General features: G+C 42.8%; 1 protein-coding gene across 1 annotated transcript in view; it reads left to right on the plus strand.

Moving 5' to 3' along the window:
- The window catches only part of ralgapa1 (Ral GTPase activating protein catalytic subunit alpha 1), a 154,782-nt gene that overhangs the window by 126,537 nt on the left and 10,279 nt on the right, over nucleotides 1-17,966 (plus strand). The window contains exon 41 of the mRNA XM_036593818.1: nucleotides 14,750-14,874. Coding sequence (XP_036449711.1) covers nucleotides 14,750-14,874 — 125 coding nt within the window. The remainder of the gene's footprint in view (nucleotides 1-14,749; nucleotides 14,875-17,966) is intronic.

Here is a 17,966-nt window from a genome sequence, read left to right on the forward strand (position 1 = left end):
GTGGTTGGTTTTGTCTCAGAGTGTTAATAACTTTGTAATAACTACACACTTATAAAAGATGGTTCCTCAAAAGTTCTTTAGTAAAGGCAGTTCTTTTTGAAAAGGACATAGAACCAATCAGGGTTGCAAGCTTGGCAATGTAACAATAACAGAACCCTTTTGGGTGCTGTGTAGAACCACATACAACACATTCTCCATCAAAGAACATTTTGCATGGTTAAAGGGTTCTTGGCATGGTGAATTGGTTCTTCAGGTTGGTGGAGAATGTACTGTATGTGGGTCTATCTAGAACTTTTTTTTCTGTGTAGAACCAGAAAGGGTGCTTCTGTTATTACGATGTCAAGCTTGGAACAGTAGAAGAACCCCTTTGGTTGGATAAAGAACCATATGTAACACATTCTACATCAACCTAAAGAGCCTGTTAACCATGCAGAGGGTTGAAGAACCATCTTTTTAAAGAGTACATATAGAAATCATGGTTCTAAATAGAATCATTGGATTTGATTAAGAATCCTAGAGAAACCGTCTATTGTAAATATGTAGTGCTGCGATATATAATATGTAACGTTATTGATAACGTTGATAATAAAACAATTATTGATTAGTTGTCTTGATGACATTTAATCAGAGGTGTCGGGTCGAGTTTTTCACAGCACATCGTACATCTTTACGTATTAACGTCACACACAAAGTCACGTCACGTCTCAAAAAGAAGGTCCGACTCGATATTTCAGCCTCAAATGATCTCAAAATCAACATCAGACTGATGAAGATGTGATGAATATAGTAGATGATTCACTCACATCCTCAAAAGACGCTCCTTCACCCCGTTTAGACTGAGTTCTCTTTGAGTTCTCTTTCAGTGTTCTGTATGCAGTAGCACATTTCCACCAGAGAGGGCTCCAAATCACCGAACACAGAGTTTCTGTTTCTGGTTAATTGATTAATCAAAGCCGTTAGAACCGTGACACAAGACCGTGGGCGTTTGTATGGTGGTTTGGTCTCAGTTCGGAAACATTGCTGTGCAGACCTCACCCTCATGAACTGACCCTCCCGATGCTGCTGCTGCTGCTGCTGCATAAACTCAAACTATCTAATTTCTCATTGCTCCACCTGTTTTTCCCCGTTTTGTATTCTAATATTTTATACTAACAATGTTTGCTATCCGGTGTCAACCAGAGGAGGATGGGTTCCCCTTCTGAGTCTTGGTTCCTCTGAAGGTTTCTTCCTTTTGCTCTTAGGGAGTTTTTCCTTGCCACTGTCTCCACTGGCGACGCTCATGGGGGCTCGGACCTGGATTTTTCTGTAAAGCTGCTTTGTGACACACCTGTTATAAAAAGCGCTATAAATAAACTTTGCTTGCTCACATTGCACCCCGACTCTGTCAGTGTGCGCTGCACAGTGTAGCCAGGATTCAGACTGACAGGCCAGAGCGACAGGTGACTGGTCATTTCCTGTGGAAGTAGATGATCTTCAGAAGTGGTTCTTTCATGATCTGTTTCTTGATCAGCTCCACATCCTTTCAGACCCACAGCGCTGAGTCGTCTTCTCACAGTGGAAGGATGGACAGAAACACCTGTGGATGTTTTCAGATCTGAAGCAGCTTGATTTTCTCCTCTCTCTCAGAGATGAAAGCTTTACATGCTGTTTATCTGATGGGGGCAGTTTGGGGGTCTAACAGCTCTTCCAGGTGGTTGTTAGGAGGTTTCCTCCTTCCTTATGCAAGTGGATTATCTTGTATCTAATCTCAGTTGATAACTTTAGTGGCCATTTTGACTGGAAATAAAATAAATGAAGGGTGATTTTTGGCACAGTGCTCTGTAGATCTGTCTGTCTTCAAGCGTACAAACTTTTATGCAAATTTTAGCTTGATATTTGTCATTTTTATCCTCCTCTTTTGTCCAAATTTGCATAAAAACACATGAGCGGGGAACCTAGCTAGTGTCGAACCCAGACTCCCCCCCAGTCACTCCTAATGATGTTCCTTCATGTCCCGGTCATGCTGGAGAGAGAGCACGAGTGGTTTGTTGTCGTGCGGCCCCCTCCGGCTCAGGACGGATGGGTAAAGCAGTGTTTTCCCCAGGGTGTGTGCGAGGGGGAGGGGGGTGCAGCTCAGACTAGGTGTTTAGGATGCGCTGTGAACTGCATGAGGTGGTTCAGATAAACCGTCTTCAGTTCCAATCACTGCGGATGCAACACTAACCCACTCGAGCCACTCCAGAGAGAAAACAGAGCTCAGAAACAGAATACAAACCAATGAACTCGTTCAGAGCTTAACAAATAGTTTAACATCCTTGTTCTTGCATTCCAACCCTGACTTACCGCTCCTAAACCGATTAGAACAGAATTAAAAAGGTTAATCCATTCCTGCAGCTGTTTTTCCTGAGTCCGTATGTAGGTCTAATGTAATAAAATAGGTGTGTAAAGCTGTTAGAGCCAGCAGTCGTGTTTGTATTGATAAGCACTAAAAAGATTTTACTGTTAACCTTGTTATTCTGTAACCAGCTGAATGTAACAATATTAACAAGCTGAATTTAAAGAAGCATATTTTTTTATTTCATTTATATCAAAACCTTGTTTTTTTTCCTTTAAACTATTTGAAAACTTAATTTTTTACTTTGTGGGAACATTTCATAAGGAATGGAGCAGAAGATGTGGTCTGAAATTACTTCTGGTTAAATGAATGTGCATTAAAAGTGCATAATTAAGTGGTTGAGATGTAAACAGAGTCGTTCAGAGTGGTTTGGTGTGAAACGCTCTGTTCCAGAGAAACTTAGAGTCAGAACTGTTCACAGTGGTGGTGATAGGAACCAAACGTCTGGCTAAGACTCTGTTTTATGAAACTTTTATGAAGATTTTGGCTTAAAGTGTGTATCATAGTGGAGAGGTTCTACCATGCAGGTAGAATAGTCCCCAAAGAAAACGTATTATTTCAGATTTTGCACTATTTTCCATCATCAACATTCCATATAAACTCAGAAGACTCGTGTAGGTTCACTGGTGGTTCTGGATAGTAAATAAAATGTCTATATTTGTGTTGTAGTCATGGCGACCCCTGGTTCCTATCACCACCACTGTAAAGACATCTGAACCATTTCACACCAAACCACTCTGAATCTCTCTGTTTATGTTCTGCAAACAGATATTTGGTGGCATTTTTGAACGAGTACCTGAAATTCTGCATATTTCAATGGTTGAGATGTAATCAGAGCGGTTTGGTGTGAAACGCTCCGTTTTAGAGAAACTTGCCGAGTCAGAACTGTTCACAGTGGTGGTGATAGGAACCAGACGTCCACCTCTAAAAGCTCCCTCACAGAAAGTTCCTACATGAAATGGTTATGAATTCACTGCCTGATGACTGAGACACTGTTTTATGATAGTTTAGAGAACTTAAACTCCATTCATGGTGGAGGGATACATGCAGGGCGCTGTGAGGCAAAATAGTCCCCAAAGAAAACGTATTATTTCAGATTTTCCACTATTTTCCATCATCAACATTCCATATAAACTCAGAAGACTCGTGTAGGTTCGCTGGTGGTTCTGGATAGTAAATAAAATGTCTATATTTGTGTTGTAGTCATGGCGACCCCTGGTTCCTATCACCACCACTGTAAAGACATCTGAACCATTTCACACCAAACCTTTCTCTGTTTATGTCCTGCACGGCCGTGGTGGACGAAGCCCCACCCTTTCTACGGCCTATGCAAATCACATCAGTGGGCAGCTGGCGGGCGCAGCAAACTCCGATTTACTTCAATTTATATTAATCGGCGTGCGTACGTGTGAGTGCACGTGTGCCTCGCCGTGATAACATTAGAAGCGGCCGCGTGCGCCGCAGAATGTTAAATAAACGCTGCGTTTGTGGCGGCGGCGCGGATAAATGGGGCCAGGCACTTTCACAGCTCCGTTTTGCAGGCGTCCAATTTGGTTTGAGTGGAGATTAATAGGAGAGGCAGCGATGCTGGAGCCCACAGCCCGGATCAGTGTGCGTGTACGAGCCCCAGGCGACAGTGCATTAGCCTGCGCTATCTCAGCCCTCATCTCCCCCGTGTGTGTGCGTATTGGCTGTAATGACAGGGCTATGGCAGCTCCTAATAAAATCACTGTTAGGGCCTCGATATCGCTCAGCATCAGATGGAGAAATAAACTGATTAGCCTGCACTTCGGGGCACACACAGATTTCTGTAATTACACTCTGTAAAACTCCTCAAATTGGATTATTTATGTGATGTTTTTCTCTCTCCCCCCCTTTGCTTGCTCTTTCTCCGGGTATCTGTGTGTGGCTGAGGTGCAGGTGTAATCTCTGAGCGTTTGGACTCAGTCTTTATTTCCTCCATCACTCGAATCTGTTTCGCTGAGATAAGAACTACAGCTGGATTTCTTAAAGGTTAAAATGGTCAAAGAAAATTCTGAAATTTACACCCAAATTTGATCTTTATTAGGTTTATTTCTTTAGCTTTACACTGGAGCTACGAGGCTAATGTAGCTAACAAGTAATGGAACCTTACACCCACCAGTTAGCATCTAAGAATCTGACTTTTCGGTTTGGTCCGAACCAAAACAGCAGGTGTGAAAGGTGCCTCAGACCGAAGGACCAACATTTGGTCTGACCAAAAGAGGTGGTCTCAAACTGAGCCATGGTTTGGTTCGTTTTTTGGATTGTTCAGGCTTTTGGACCAGTTACAGGAAGTTGAGGCAGGATATCGTCGCCCATTAAACAAAAGAAGAAGAAAAAGAAGCAGGAGAGAATTAAAAATGAGCCCAAATATTTAAGTGTAATTTGGTCCAACAACAGAAGTCAACTTGAAAAAGACAAAACCTCGTATCTCCAAAGTGGTGACTTAACAGGAGAAGGAAAAACATACTTTACTTTTAATGTAAGTCAGTGGAACCAGGATTTTTTCCAAGTCATTTTGGGTCGTTTCTTTTGATCCATTCATCATGAAAGTTACACAAAACGTAAAGAAGAACAGGCATTTTAAAAATGTCGTAAAACTGAAAGACAAAAGTCACTGATTTTAGCAGTGATACATATATACATGTGTGTATGTGTGTGTGTATGTGTGTGTATATATATATATATATACACACACACACACACACACACACACATTACACTCTAAATATATACACAGTATTGCACCATTTCTGTATACAGTTTTTGTACAGTAATTGATAGGAAATAAAAGCTGTGATATGTTTAGTTGTGTGTGTGTATATATATATATATATATATATATATATATATATATATATATAGAAGCTGTACAAGATGTCAATCTGTATGTGCAGGTATAGATTTGCTAGGTTGAAGTTACAGTGACCTCAAAGCGTGTGGAGGTGTTAAGGTGATGCAGTGCGTATCCTGTCTTGTCAGTTACAGGTCAGAGTAGATTGTGTTTCTGTTTTTATTTGCTTTTCAAAATATTTTGCTTTTTGGGTTTGTATATGAAATAAATTGGAATATCAACATCATTAACACAGATGAGGCTGTAATAACCAGAAAGAGAGAGTGAGAGAGAGTGTGTGTGTGTGTGTGTGTGTGTATGTGTGTGTGTGTGTGTGTGTGTGTGTGTGTGTGTGTGTGTGTGTGTCTGTCTGTGCTAACAGTGGTTGGCAGGAGCACCTGTGGCTGCGCTGCGGTGTGTGTGAGGGAGTGTGTATGGCGCTGATTGGGGGGATACAGCAGCAGGACGGAGGGTCTCTGGGGTGAAACACATCCTTCACTCATTTTCTTTTTAGAGCTGCCAGTATTGTCATACAGAGCTTTAGCACTGGGACCTCTGTGTGTGTGTGTGTGTGTGTGTGTGTGTGTGAAATCAAAGGAACAGTTCACTCAATACACCCTAAAAATATATCCAATAATGCATGTGTTCTTCACCCGGATGGAGCAAAAATCAGGCGGGTATTGTGAATCCTGAAGTTCTGTGGTTCTGAAGGGAACCTGCGGTTCTGTGTGGAGCTTTAATTGGGCCTGAAGCGCTGACCTGAAACCGAATACAGCTGAGAATTTTCTTTCCTTTTTTTAAGCTTCACACACTTAAAGTTCTTCGAGGGTTCTTTAGTAAAACCACAAGTTCATGCTTAAATGATTCTTTGCATTGTGAAATGGTTCTTCAGATTGATTTTTGATGCATTAATAGTGTTTGATTATGTCTTTAAGAACGTTCCACCGTTGAAGAACCAAATAGACCATTGCAAATCAGCTGGAAATATCAAATCTGAGCTGATGCTGATCGTTTTGTAAGCGATTATTGGCTGAATCTGATTTGATTCTGGTATCTTTGTGCATCTCTGGTTAAAGTGGGGTGTTTGCTCAGTGTGTGTGTGTGTGTGTGTGTGTGTGTGTGTGTGTGTGTGTTTCTCAGCCTGGTTCTCTCCTGTGTGTGGTGTTGTAGACGGGGAATATCAGGCCTGCGCCTGTTTGGCCTCGTGCTGTAACACGTTTCTCCCTCTGTCTCCTCGCTGAGGCTCTCACTGCTCCCCTGTTTCAGCTCGTTTACACTGTCGTCCTATTTATAAACACGTCCTGCATTTTTCCTCTGTTTCCTTTTTCCTCCTGAAGTCCACAGAACACGTTTATGTGCTTTTATGTACCAAAAAAAATAATTCTCTTAATCCTTTAGATTTAAACTGACTAATTACAGACTAAGGCCCCGTCCCATTTCACCCCTCGCCCCTACCACTCAGCCCTACCCCTCCGTTCTGTGTGTTCTCGTCTAGGTGTAGGGTGTCCTGATTCTTGTTGAGATAGAGGGGTGGGGTGAAGTGTTGGGGCTACATGACCCTCCAAACGGAGGATTTTCAGAGACTCCAAACAGAGAGATATGAGAAAAAAAGAAGAACCGGCGAGACGGAGAACAAGAGACCAAAGAAACACACAAATGTGAGAATTTTCGCTGTTAAAAAATTACGATAATCACTGTTTTATCTTAGTTTAATGTTGTTTCAGTGTGTTATGGTCATTTTTATGGCCCAGCATCACACACTTAAAACAGAGGGTTCTTTAAGGGTTCTTTAGTAAGAGCAATCATTCTATTTAAATGCTTAAACGGTTCTTTGCATGGTGAAATGGTTCTCCAGACTGATTGAGAATGTGTTGTAAACACTTCTATACAGAACCTTATTGAAAATTCTTCTATAAGCACCAGTAAGGGTTCTTCTATTGTTACAAGCTTGACATAGGAACAGTAGAACCCTAAACCAGTTTCAAAAAAGTTCTACATAGAAGCATATACAACACATTCTCCATCAATCTGAAGAACCATTTAAGCACATATTTAGTTCTAAATAAAATCTTTTTGAAAAGGGATCTATAAGCACCAAAAGGGTTCTTCAGTTGTTACCATGTCTAGCTTGTATACTATAGCAGAACCCTCTTTGGTGCTACATGGAACCATTTTCTAAAAGGTTCTATACAGGACCATATGTAACACATTCTCCAGCAATCTGAAGAACAATTTCACAATGCAAAGAATCATTTAAGCATGAACTTGTGGTTCTAAACAGAACCACTGCCTTTACTAAAGAACCCTTGAAGAACTTTTTTAAGTGTGTGAAGCTTAAAAAAAGGAAAGAAAATTCTCGGCTGTGTTCGGTTTCGGATCAGTGTTTCAGGTACAGCAGTTACATTCTGGCTCCTCAGGAGTCAGAACTGCTGCTCCGTTTAAGGTGGAACGGGAAAATTCTAACAAGAAGCTGGTGAATATCTGACTTCAGCTTCATATCACTGAAGAATTAGGGGTGGATGATCATAAATAATTGCCCCCCTCTTTGAAGGCATATGATGCCCTAAATGTAACTAAAGCCCAGCAGTGAGGAGCTGAACTTTACCCTCCTCTGCTGTCACTGCAGACTGGCAGGGTCTCCTACAGAGCAGCGCTGGTAGCTGTTAATGAAGTGATGCTCTTTTTATTTGAGGGTCCCATTTCAGAGGGAAGATCTCAACCACTACCCTGTAACTCAGTTCCAAGGGGTAACACTCAAAAACAAGGGATAGGGGTAAAAATAAGAAATGGGACTGGGCAGAAGACTAATGTACAGTCATAATCAAAAGTTTGGGCACCTCTGCTCACGGTACGTTTTCTTCATTTTCTATGTGAAAATAAGTGACTGTTTTTCGATTTTTACATTTATATGTCATTTGAAAACTTTATATTGTGTGAACATTCCATGATGGATGGACCAATAGAAATGAGGCGGAGCTAAGATGCTGTGGATTGAACAGACAGGTGTCTATAAATATACTGGTTTCTGTGACATCACAAAAAAAATCAGCTCAAATTGGCAGCTTAATTTCCATATATGGGCTGTATGGACACTCCTCTCTTTCTCTCTGTCTCTATCCTTCACTTATCTCTCTTTTTTCTCTTATCTCTTTGTCTCTGTCTGTTTTTTTCTCTGTTTCTCTCTCTGTCTCTCTCTCCTAACCCTCGAAGGGACCACTGGAAAGAAAGAAAGGAAGAGAAAGAAAAAGAGGCCGATAGAAAGAGAGAAGGGACTGTGAGAGACAGAGAGAGAGAGAGAGAGAGAGGTGCCAGGAGCAGAGAGAGAGAGTCCGAGAGGAGAAGTAGAGAGGGATGGAGGGAGCGGTGGTGATGGGTTTGGGAGCGTGTGATCCGCAGCAGCGAGCTGGTGTTGGTGAATTAACAGGCTGGTGGTTTGAGGGTTCGGTCCTCAGCAGCGCTCCACGCTCCTTTCTCGCTCCTAATGTGCTAACAAGCTCGCTTTTGCTGTCTCTTCAGCGGCAATTTCTCTCTTTCCTCCCCGAACCCGGGAGCCGAGCGCCGCGACAATGAAAAACTCGGTAGGAGGGGGGGAAGAGGCCAGGAGCGTTTCTTTTTTTTTCTCTCTCTCTCTCTCTCTCTCTCTCCCTCCCCTCCTTCTGCCTTTCATCCGGAGGGAAAATGAGTTTCTGGTAATGCACAAAAGGGGGCTGCTTTTCATCCCTCGCTCTTCTCTCTCTTTTTTTGCGGAGCTCTGGCGCAAAACCTGCCACGCGCTCTCTTAAAAGGACTTTCTTCTTTTAACAAGCCGTCATAATACACGACCCATCAAAAATTTCAATTACAGTATAAGCTCAGCTGGGGTTATTTGGGTGAGTGTGTGATGCAAAAAAAAAAAAAAACACGTGTTTTTCCCTTCACCTTTCTCTTTATGGCACACAAAGAGCATCAGGAGTCAACAGAGGAGAGGATTTGTTGTCTTGGTGACGGAGGGCAGAGTGCAGGGGGGCATTACAGACTCATCTCGGGGCCGAAAGACGGCCATTAAAGAACACAGCGGTGCGCTGCGTCCCTCTCTACCACTGTCTCTACCTCTCTCGCTCACGTTTTCTCTCGCGCACGCTCTCTCTCGATTCTCCGGCTGAGGAGTCAGGACGAATCGGGGGGTCAGTTAGGTCGCCGAACTTCATCATCAAGACCGACTAAGAGAAGCTGATTTAATTGACCCGTCCAAGCTCCGACCCACAGGTGCACTTTTTCATAGCTACTATTACACTGCAGGTCTGAAAGTGAGTTCAGCTACTTTAAAATGCGCCCGTAAGCATATAAGCTGTGTCCCAATTCAGGGGCTGCATCCTTCGAAGTGCGCGGCCTACAAAGACGTGAATAATGTATTTGTGAACAGACTGTGTCAAATATTGGATGTCACTTTGTCCTGATGGAACTGCACGGGTGGGAGCGGGACAAAACATTTCGACTGCGGGCGGGAGTAGGACTGGAAAGCAGTCCTGTGCAGACCTCTGCTCTGGAGCAGCTGCGCATTAGTCTAATGTCTCCATGTCCGATGTCAAGCGTGGGCTAGAGGGGTATAAAGCCCCCCAGCTTTAGGCTGTGGTCTTTACGTATTAACGTCACACACACAGACTCAAAAAGAAGATCCGGCTCGATGTTTCGGCCTCAAAAGATCTCAAAATCAGCGTCATACTGATGAAGATGTGATGACAGTAGTAGATAATTCACTCACATCCTCAGAAGATGCTCCTTCGCCAAGTTTAGACTGAGTTCTCTTTCAATCATCACATTCATCCGCTCGGGGAAGGAGGCCGAATTACAACCCATGCTACAGAATGTTCGCACTTTGAGTGCAATTGCACATTTCCACCAGAGAGGGCTCCAAATCCCTATATCTTACATAGTGCAAATTTAACTTATATTCAAATGTCTATTAAATTCAGTTTAACTTTACTAAATCTACTCCGAATCCTAACCTTAATCTCAATCCCAAAACCTAGCCTTAACCCTGGTCCTAAACCTAACCCTTACACTGCTGAGAATCACCTGATTGGTCACATCTGTAAGTAAGGTTAAATCTGTGTATGATCTACAGGGAGCTGTCCAAATAAACTGGGATCCAGAGCTGACCATCCAACATCAGTACCTGACCTCACTAATGCTCAATCAGATCCTCACAGCAATGTTCAACCTCCAGTGTAAAGCCTTCCCAGAAGAGTAGAGGCTGTTACTGCAGCACAGACTCGCTATTAACCCTCGTAATTCGCCGTTCATGCTGGTGTGATCAAACACGTGGCACCACAGCATAAAAACAGACATGTTGAGCTTTTACGTCAACTTCTGTCGAAAGTGCTGGCTTGAAGTGCTCTGCTAGTTTTTGTTTGATGTTTATAGACCAAGTGAAAAATAGGATAAAAGTGTGTAAATGGTTGGGCTGGCGTTGCATTTATCTTAATATTTTCGTCATTTTGTGTCGTATGAAGAAACAGAGAACACGTCTGAATCTGCTGACTCTGTTCTACAGGCTGAATATACCAGGGTGGTCGAGGAGAGATGAGCTGAGGGGAGGAGAGGTAGAGGGAGAAGGAGGAGAGAGATAGACAGAGAGAGGGATGTTGTGCCTGTTTTTAGGAGTTCTGTAGAGTTTGGAGTTTGTATTTTTTTATTTTAATACCTCTCATTTCATAAAGTTTCCAGTTTAAAATGCAAAACAGCTACATTCATAGCACTGTATGAAATTCACATTTTATTTATTTTGTATGTGAAAGGTCACACTGAGTGCATTCACATGCCCTCAATAATCCGACCATAATCAGATTTCTGCAGTTATCCGATTATTCAAATGGTCATGTAAACAGCACACTCCGATCTAGAAATCTGATTAAGAAATCTGGTAAAGAGGCTGGATTTTAGCTCAGTAATCAGACTTCTCAGTGCATGTGAACTCTTACTCTGATTTCTTTCGGATTTCTCAGTCTGAGCATGTGCGAGATCAGACGGCGGTACCGGCAATAAGCAGCAGCGTCGCCGCGAGGCGCAGCAAAACACTTTTGTTGAAACCAAACACGAAATAAAGATTTAAATATTCTTCGTCTTCCAGATGATGTATGATCATATTCTCAGGTAAAGCGGCGCGATGTTTAAAAAAAGCTGCGGTATGAAGTTTGAGTTTTATGTTACGTTTACGTCTCGTCTTCTTCTGTGAGTTTATTGGCTGGTTGTAAAGCAGAAATCTGATTACTGTCTGACTCATGTAGAGCCAGAGGTTCCTCATTATCTGATTACTCAAGTACATGTAAACGCATTGATCAGATTACTGACAAAATCTGATTTTCTGCAGTTATCAGATTATCAAGTGCATGTAAACGCACTCACTGTTACTTCAGACTGGGTGAAACGCACCTCCTGTTTCATTACCCAGTGTGAAAACTCTACATGCACTGAAAGTCACTAGTTCACTACAGAAGTGCTCGATTCGAGCCACAGCAGTGATTCAGTCTGAGCTGCAGGTCTGGATCTTCAGTCTGCTGTCAGCGTCGCCGTCACGAGGTGTGCTGCTCTGTGTGATCTCTCGCCCTCTCCACCCGGCTCTCTCACTCCTGAGGAAGAGGGTCTGCTGGAGACAGGAAAAGGCAAACGACGGAACAGCGGGAGTGTGTAACCCCCCCGTGGAACACACACTCGCACGTCTCCTCGCCGTCAGACACAACACGTGTAGCTCTGCGTGTCTGCGGCGGAGCCAGATCCTCTAAAAATCCCCCACCTTCCTCTCTGCAGATCCTCTAACACTTCCCAATCCTGCTTACTCCACATCCTCCGAAACTGCCCTCCCTTTCCATTTCCTGTACATTTCCCCTTGCCTCTTCACTCCACATCCTCTAAAAGTCCCCATTCTAATCAATCCAGATCCTCTAAAACTCCTTATTCCCACCATTCCATATCCTCTAAACTCCACATTCTCATCATCCAGATCCTCTAAAACTCACCATTCTCATCATCCAGATCCTCTAAAACTCCTTATACCCATCACTCCAGATCCTCTGAACTCCACATTTTCATCATCCAGATCCTCTAAAACTCCCCATTCTCATCATCCAGATCCTCTAAAACTCCTTATACCCATCACTCCAGATCCTCTGAACTCCACATTCTCATCATCCAGATCCTCTAAAACTCCCCATTCTCATCATCCAGATCCTCTAAAACTCCTTATACCCATCACTCCAGATCCTCTGAACTCCACATTCTCATCATCCAGATCCTCTAAAACTCCCCATTCTGATCACTCCAGATTCTCTAAAACTCCCCATTCTGATCACTCCAGATCCTCTAAAACTCCCCATTGTAATGACTCCAGATCCGCTATAGCTCTCCCATCCACCCTCACTCCAAAAAAAAATCCTTATTACTCCAAATCCTCTAAAAATTCCCCATACACAACAATCCAGATCCTCTAAAACTCACCCATACTCCCCACCTCAGATCCCATAAAATTCCCTCACTCCAAATCCTGTTGATATTGAAAAACAGTCTAAATTTTTTTTTCACCAAAAATGAGGGCGTACTGTAGTGAATGTTATTAGAATTCGTTATAATCTGTCAAAACATTCTAAAATTGATGCATGAATTATTGAATTTTGAATTTTGAGCCTTGGTTCCTCTGGGGTTCTTCCTGATGCTCTTAGGCTCGAGGTCTCCCTCGGCGACACTCATTAAAGGGCTGCATCCACCTGGAAAGCTGCTTTGGGACCGTGCGTGTTGTGAAAAGTGCTATATAAATAAAACTGAATTGGATTGAATTGGTGACACAGTGTCCGCTGTTTCCCAAACCCCTGAGCTGCTGACTGAGTTATGAATGCAGTAAAGCCCATATGCTGCCATTGAGACCCAGTATAATCACATCCTGGCCATTAACAGAATCCCCTCGTTTTTAAACCCATACGCAGCAGCTTAATCCAATCTGCTCCATTTACACAGAACCATCATTTCTCTTAACTGAATAACACAGACAGAAAGAGGCCTATTCTTACTCAACGTCTCCGTACATAAACACTGACAGCCCCGTAATACACTTCATCTTTTACAGACTAATGGTTCCTCTCTGTTCTCTCAGACTGGGAGACTTCAGACTCTCAGCGTGTGTGAAGATGTTTGTATTTGTGTGTTTTTGTCGTTTCTTTTTTCTTGTTTGTGGGTTACAGTGATCATATTCTTGTAGCTCTATAATTGTACAGGTAGCACTGGTGCTAGAAACGTTACAAGTAGTGTAGTAAAAAGTAGAATATTGCATAAATAATATTGAGATAAAAAGTGTTCAGTAAGTTGAAAAGAGTTCAATAAATTCATTTTGTGAAATTAGTAGATTGTTAATTTTGTCCACTATTCAGATTTTCCTAATAGCACTTTTATATATATTCGAAAGAGGGGAAACAGGAATGAACCCACACCAGAAGGATCTCACTGATTCACATATGTCAACATATTGTTCCAGACGCAGATTTCAGAAGGGAAATTGTAACAGTTTATTAACTAAATGTAAGGCTCAATGTTATTTAATATGCCTTTTGATGTCAGTTAAATCAGAACACACAGCGAGCTCTAATGATAATGATAAATGCTCTAATGATAATTGCGTGGTAAGCAGTCGTGTTTTGAGTTTAATATTAAAAATGTTGTTTTCCCACTGATTACAGTAACAAGTGGGTAATTTTTCAACAAATTAGCTATAATGAAGTTGGTTTGAATGTTTGCTAGCTGGCCCCTCCTAATATGTAACCAGCCGCCCCCCCCTTCTAAAATGAAGCTCTGGCTATATCAGTGGAGGGTGTGCATGTACATTTGTGATGTTATTTCAGAGAATTATTAGTGAGGAGGACAGCTGCTCACTAATGTCTGTCGTTTGTCGGATGCTAGGGGGCGCTCCCGAGCAAGTCCAAAGTGAATGGGTTCCTAACAATCTTTTGTGCTTTTTATACAGATAAATCCACTCGTTTATTTCAACATGGAACAGTGTAGAACATTTCAGCACTGCTGTTATATTTTAAGCGCTTTTGAGCTCCAGTTACAGGATCAACCCACCAACCAATCAGCACTCAGTAAGAGTAATGATAACCAATCAGTGCTCAGTAGCAGTAATGATAACCAGTCAGCACTCAGTAGCAGTAATGTTAACCAGTCAGCTCTCAGTAGCAGTAATGCTAACCAGTCAGTTCTCAGTAGCAGTAATGCTAACCAGTCAGCACTCAGTAACAGTAATGCTAACCAATCAGCTCTCAGTAGCAGTAATGCTAACCAATCTGCACTCAGTAGCAGTAATGCTAACCAATCAGCACTCAGTATCAGTAGTCTTGTGTCATATATATATATATATATATATATATATATATATATTATATATATATATATATATATATATAATGGGAGAAATAGGAAGTGACCAGTCTCCCCTTAAACAACTGGTTGTTGTTGTGTTTCTACACTCTGGCGTTTTGACCTTTAACCCATGTGCTCAGCTATGAGGAGCGAGCTCGGTATTTGGAGACGATCGTCCAGCACCACCTGGAGTCCAGCACGTTTGAGGATTACGCAGCCCGTGTGTTCTGTCCAGCACCCTTTCAGCCCCTCCCGTCTGAAACAGGTACACACATACACACACATCTCAGCCCGTCAACATCCACCTCTCATTTCTCAGCCAATCACCGTCCACTTCTCAGCCAATCACTATCCACGTCTCCGCTCTCAGCCAATCAGCATCCACCAGGCTTTTTGCTTTCTCTGTATTCCATCACTGGTCATTCTGAGCTCAGAGCTGAGCTGCTTAAGGAGCAGAAATCATCGTATCTCATCATCACCTTCAGCACGAGAGCCCATAGAGCCACAGCACCACACCGTGTCCCTCATTACAGCCATAGTTTGGCCAGAAATCAAATGTAGCCAGTTTCCCCAATGTAGTTGATCAGCGAAGACATTTTGCTGTTTGAAGTTTGCTTCTTTAGGAGCTACAAGGCTAATGTAGCTAGCCAGACTTCTGACCACTCAGGAACAGCCTTCCGATCAATCAAGGGCAAGCTTTTCACCAATCAAGGATAGCCTTCTGACCAGTCAGGGCCAGCCTTATGATCAATCCAGCTCAGCCCTCTGACCAATCTGGGCTGAGTTTCTCCCCAGTCAAGGATAGCCTTCTGACCAGTCAGGGCAAAGCTTCTGACCAATCAGGGCCAATCTTGTGACCATTCAGTGATAGGTTTCTGATTAATCAGTGCCAAACTTTTGACCAATCAAGGATGGCCTTCTGACCAGTTAGGGCCAACTTTGTGATCAATCCAGCTCAGCCCTCTGATCAATCTGGGCTGAGCCTTCTGATCCATCAGGACCAAGTTTATGGCCAATCAGGGACAGCCTCCTAACCAGTCAGGGCAAAGCTTCTGACCAGTCAGGGCCAATCTTGTGACCAATCAGGCACAGCCTTCTGACCAATCACGGAGAGCCTTCTGACCAATCAGGATCAGCCTTATGATCAATTAGGGACAGCTTTACAATCAATCAGGGAGAGGCTTCTGACCAATCAGGGAGAGGCTTCTGACCAATCAGGGCCAAGATTCTGACCAATCAGGGCCAAGCTTCTGACCAATCAAGGAAAGTCGTATGATCGATCAGGAACAGCATCACTATCGATCAGGGAGAGCCCTCTAACCAATCAGGCAGTCCTCTGACCAATCCGGGCTGATTTTTGACCGATCAGTGATAGATTTCCGATCAGTCAGAGCTGAGCTTTTGGCCAGTCAGGGCCAGATTAGGTTTTGTAAAGCTGAAACTTTACAAGGTGCTAACTTGACGCCTTAATTGCATCCTAAATGCTAATTGGTGTGTATAGGCTTCCATTACTTGTTAGCCACATTAGCCTCTTAGCTCCAGAGCTAAAACAAAAGAAGTTCAGACACCAAACACGTCTCGGCTGATGGGCTACATCTGGGCTAAGACGCGGGGGGAGCTGGGTGCGTCTGATAATTGGCTGAACTCTAATTGACTTTAAAGTCATCAGTGTAAATGTAGACGTTGTGTTTGTGAGCAGGCTGATAAGTGTTGAGTGTTTAACTGTATTCCCTCCTTTCACACACCTGGGCTCTCAGCGTGCACACACAGAGTCACCCCCCCCAGCAGCGTCTCAGACGCAGACCCCGCTAATCTGAACACAGTCAGATCCGCCCCATTCAGACCAAAGCTAACTCGAGGACAGATCAGTCTGGTTCTTAAACCCTTTGCTTTCCGGTATCCCACTTTTCCAAAAGCAGAGATGTGATTTACAAACAGAAAGTGGATAAAGTGGCCGCCACAGTCTCCACTGTGACCCTTTCATTCAGAGACTGAATGCATGTCTGTGTACATAATGCACTTTTTGATTGTTCGATCGATGAAAAATCGTTTGCTTTGGACCTGAGAAACGGCCTGAGCCCTTTAGATGGTCTAGGTGGTGCTTTTCACAAGGCCTGGGTGATAAAATGATAATGATAATTAATGAAACCAAACTTATATTGAATTTTTATAGCGCGTTTAGGGCTTTTTGGTGTTTGTTGTTCTGTTCCTTAATCCTGTATTATCAGCAAAGACCTGAGCTTTGAATAGTTCATCACTGCCATAAACATATCTCTCTAGAATCATAAACTTGTAGAAACAAAAAAAAAGTTCCTCATTTTTATGGACATTAATGAAACAAGAGTTCATTCAAAGTCTTTTGGTCCTTTTTTATTGGTCCATTTATCATGAAATGTTTACACAGTGAGAAGAGCAGCTCACTTTTTTGAATGGTAAAAAGAAAGTTAAGAAGTGTTGATGCAGTGAGAAAATGCTACTTCAGTACACTAGTTGGCGCTGTGTGGCTTTTACTCTGTAGATAGGAGGGAGAAGTCTAGCCATTCACTCACAACAGCGCAAACCGGCAAGGCAGTTAGCAGAGTTATCTGTTTTCAGTTAGCAGGTTTAGTGAGGCTATTTTCAGCCAGCAGAGTTAGCTAGCGTTAGCTGTTTACAGTTTCTCAGTGTTAGCTGTTTTCATTTCATACCATGACATTAGAGTGAACAGGGACACAGCAAGGAATGTAACTACTTAGCAGGATTGTGGGTTAGCAAACTGTCGCTACAGTTTGTTGTGAAGCTAACCAGCTGCTATCACAAACATTCACAAACAGGACAAAACAATACTGACCTGTTGATTCTGTAAAACAGCAAAAATGAGTTAATGTTGCCCTGCTGTCCAGCAGGAGCGACCTCCTCATCCCTTTTCATGCATTTCAGCTCTCAATGAAGCTGAACTCAGCTTCTTATTCGCCAGCTTCTTGTTCGAATTTTCCCGTTCCACCTTAAAAGGTGCAGCAGTTAAGACTACATTCAGGCGCCTCAGTTTCTTGTTCGAATTTTCCCGTTCCACCTTAAAAGGTACAGCAGTTAAGACTACATTCAGGCGCCTCAGCTTCTTGTTCGAATTTTCCCGTTCCACCTTAAAAGGTGCAGCAGTTAAGACTACATTCAGGCACCTCAGCTTCTTGTTTGAATTTTCCCGTTCCACCTTAAAAGGTGCAGCAGTTAAGACTACATTCAGACACCTCAGCTTCTTGTTTGAATTTTCCCGTTCCACCTTAAAAGGTGCAGCAGTTAAGACTACATTCGGGCACCTCAGCTTTTTCTTTGAATTTTCCCGTTCCACCTTAAAAGGTGCAGCAGTTAAGACTACAT

This window comes from Colossoma macropomum, unplaced genomic scaffold (genome assembly GCF_904425465.1).
Source record: "Colossoma macropomum unplaced genomic scaffold, Colossoma_macropomum, whole genome shotgun sequence".
Taxonomy (NCBI): domain Eukaryota; kingdom Metazoa; phylum Chordata; class Actinopteri; order Characiformes; family Serrasalmidae; genus Colossoma; species Colossoma macropomum.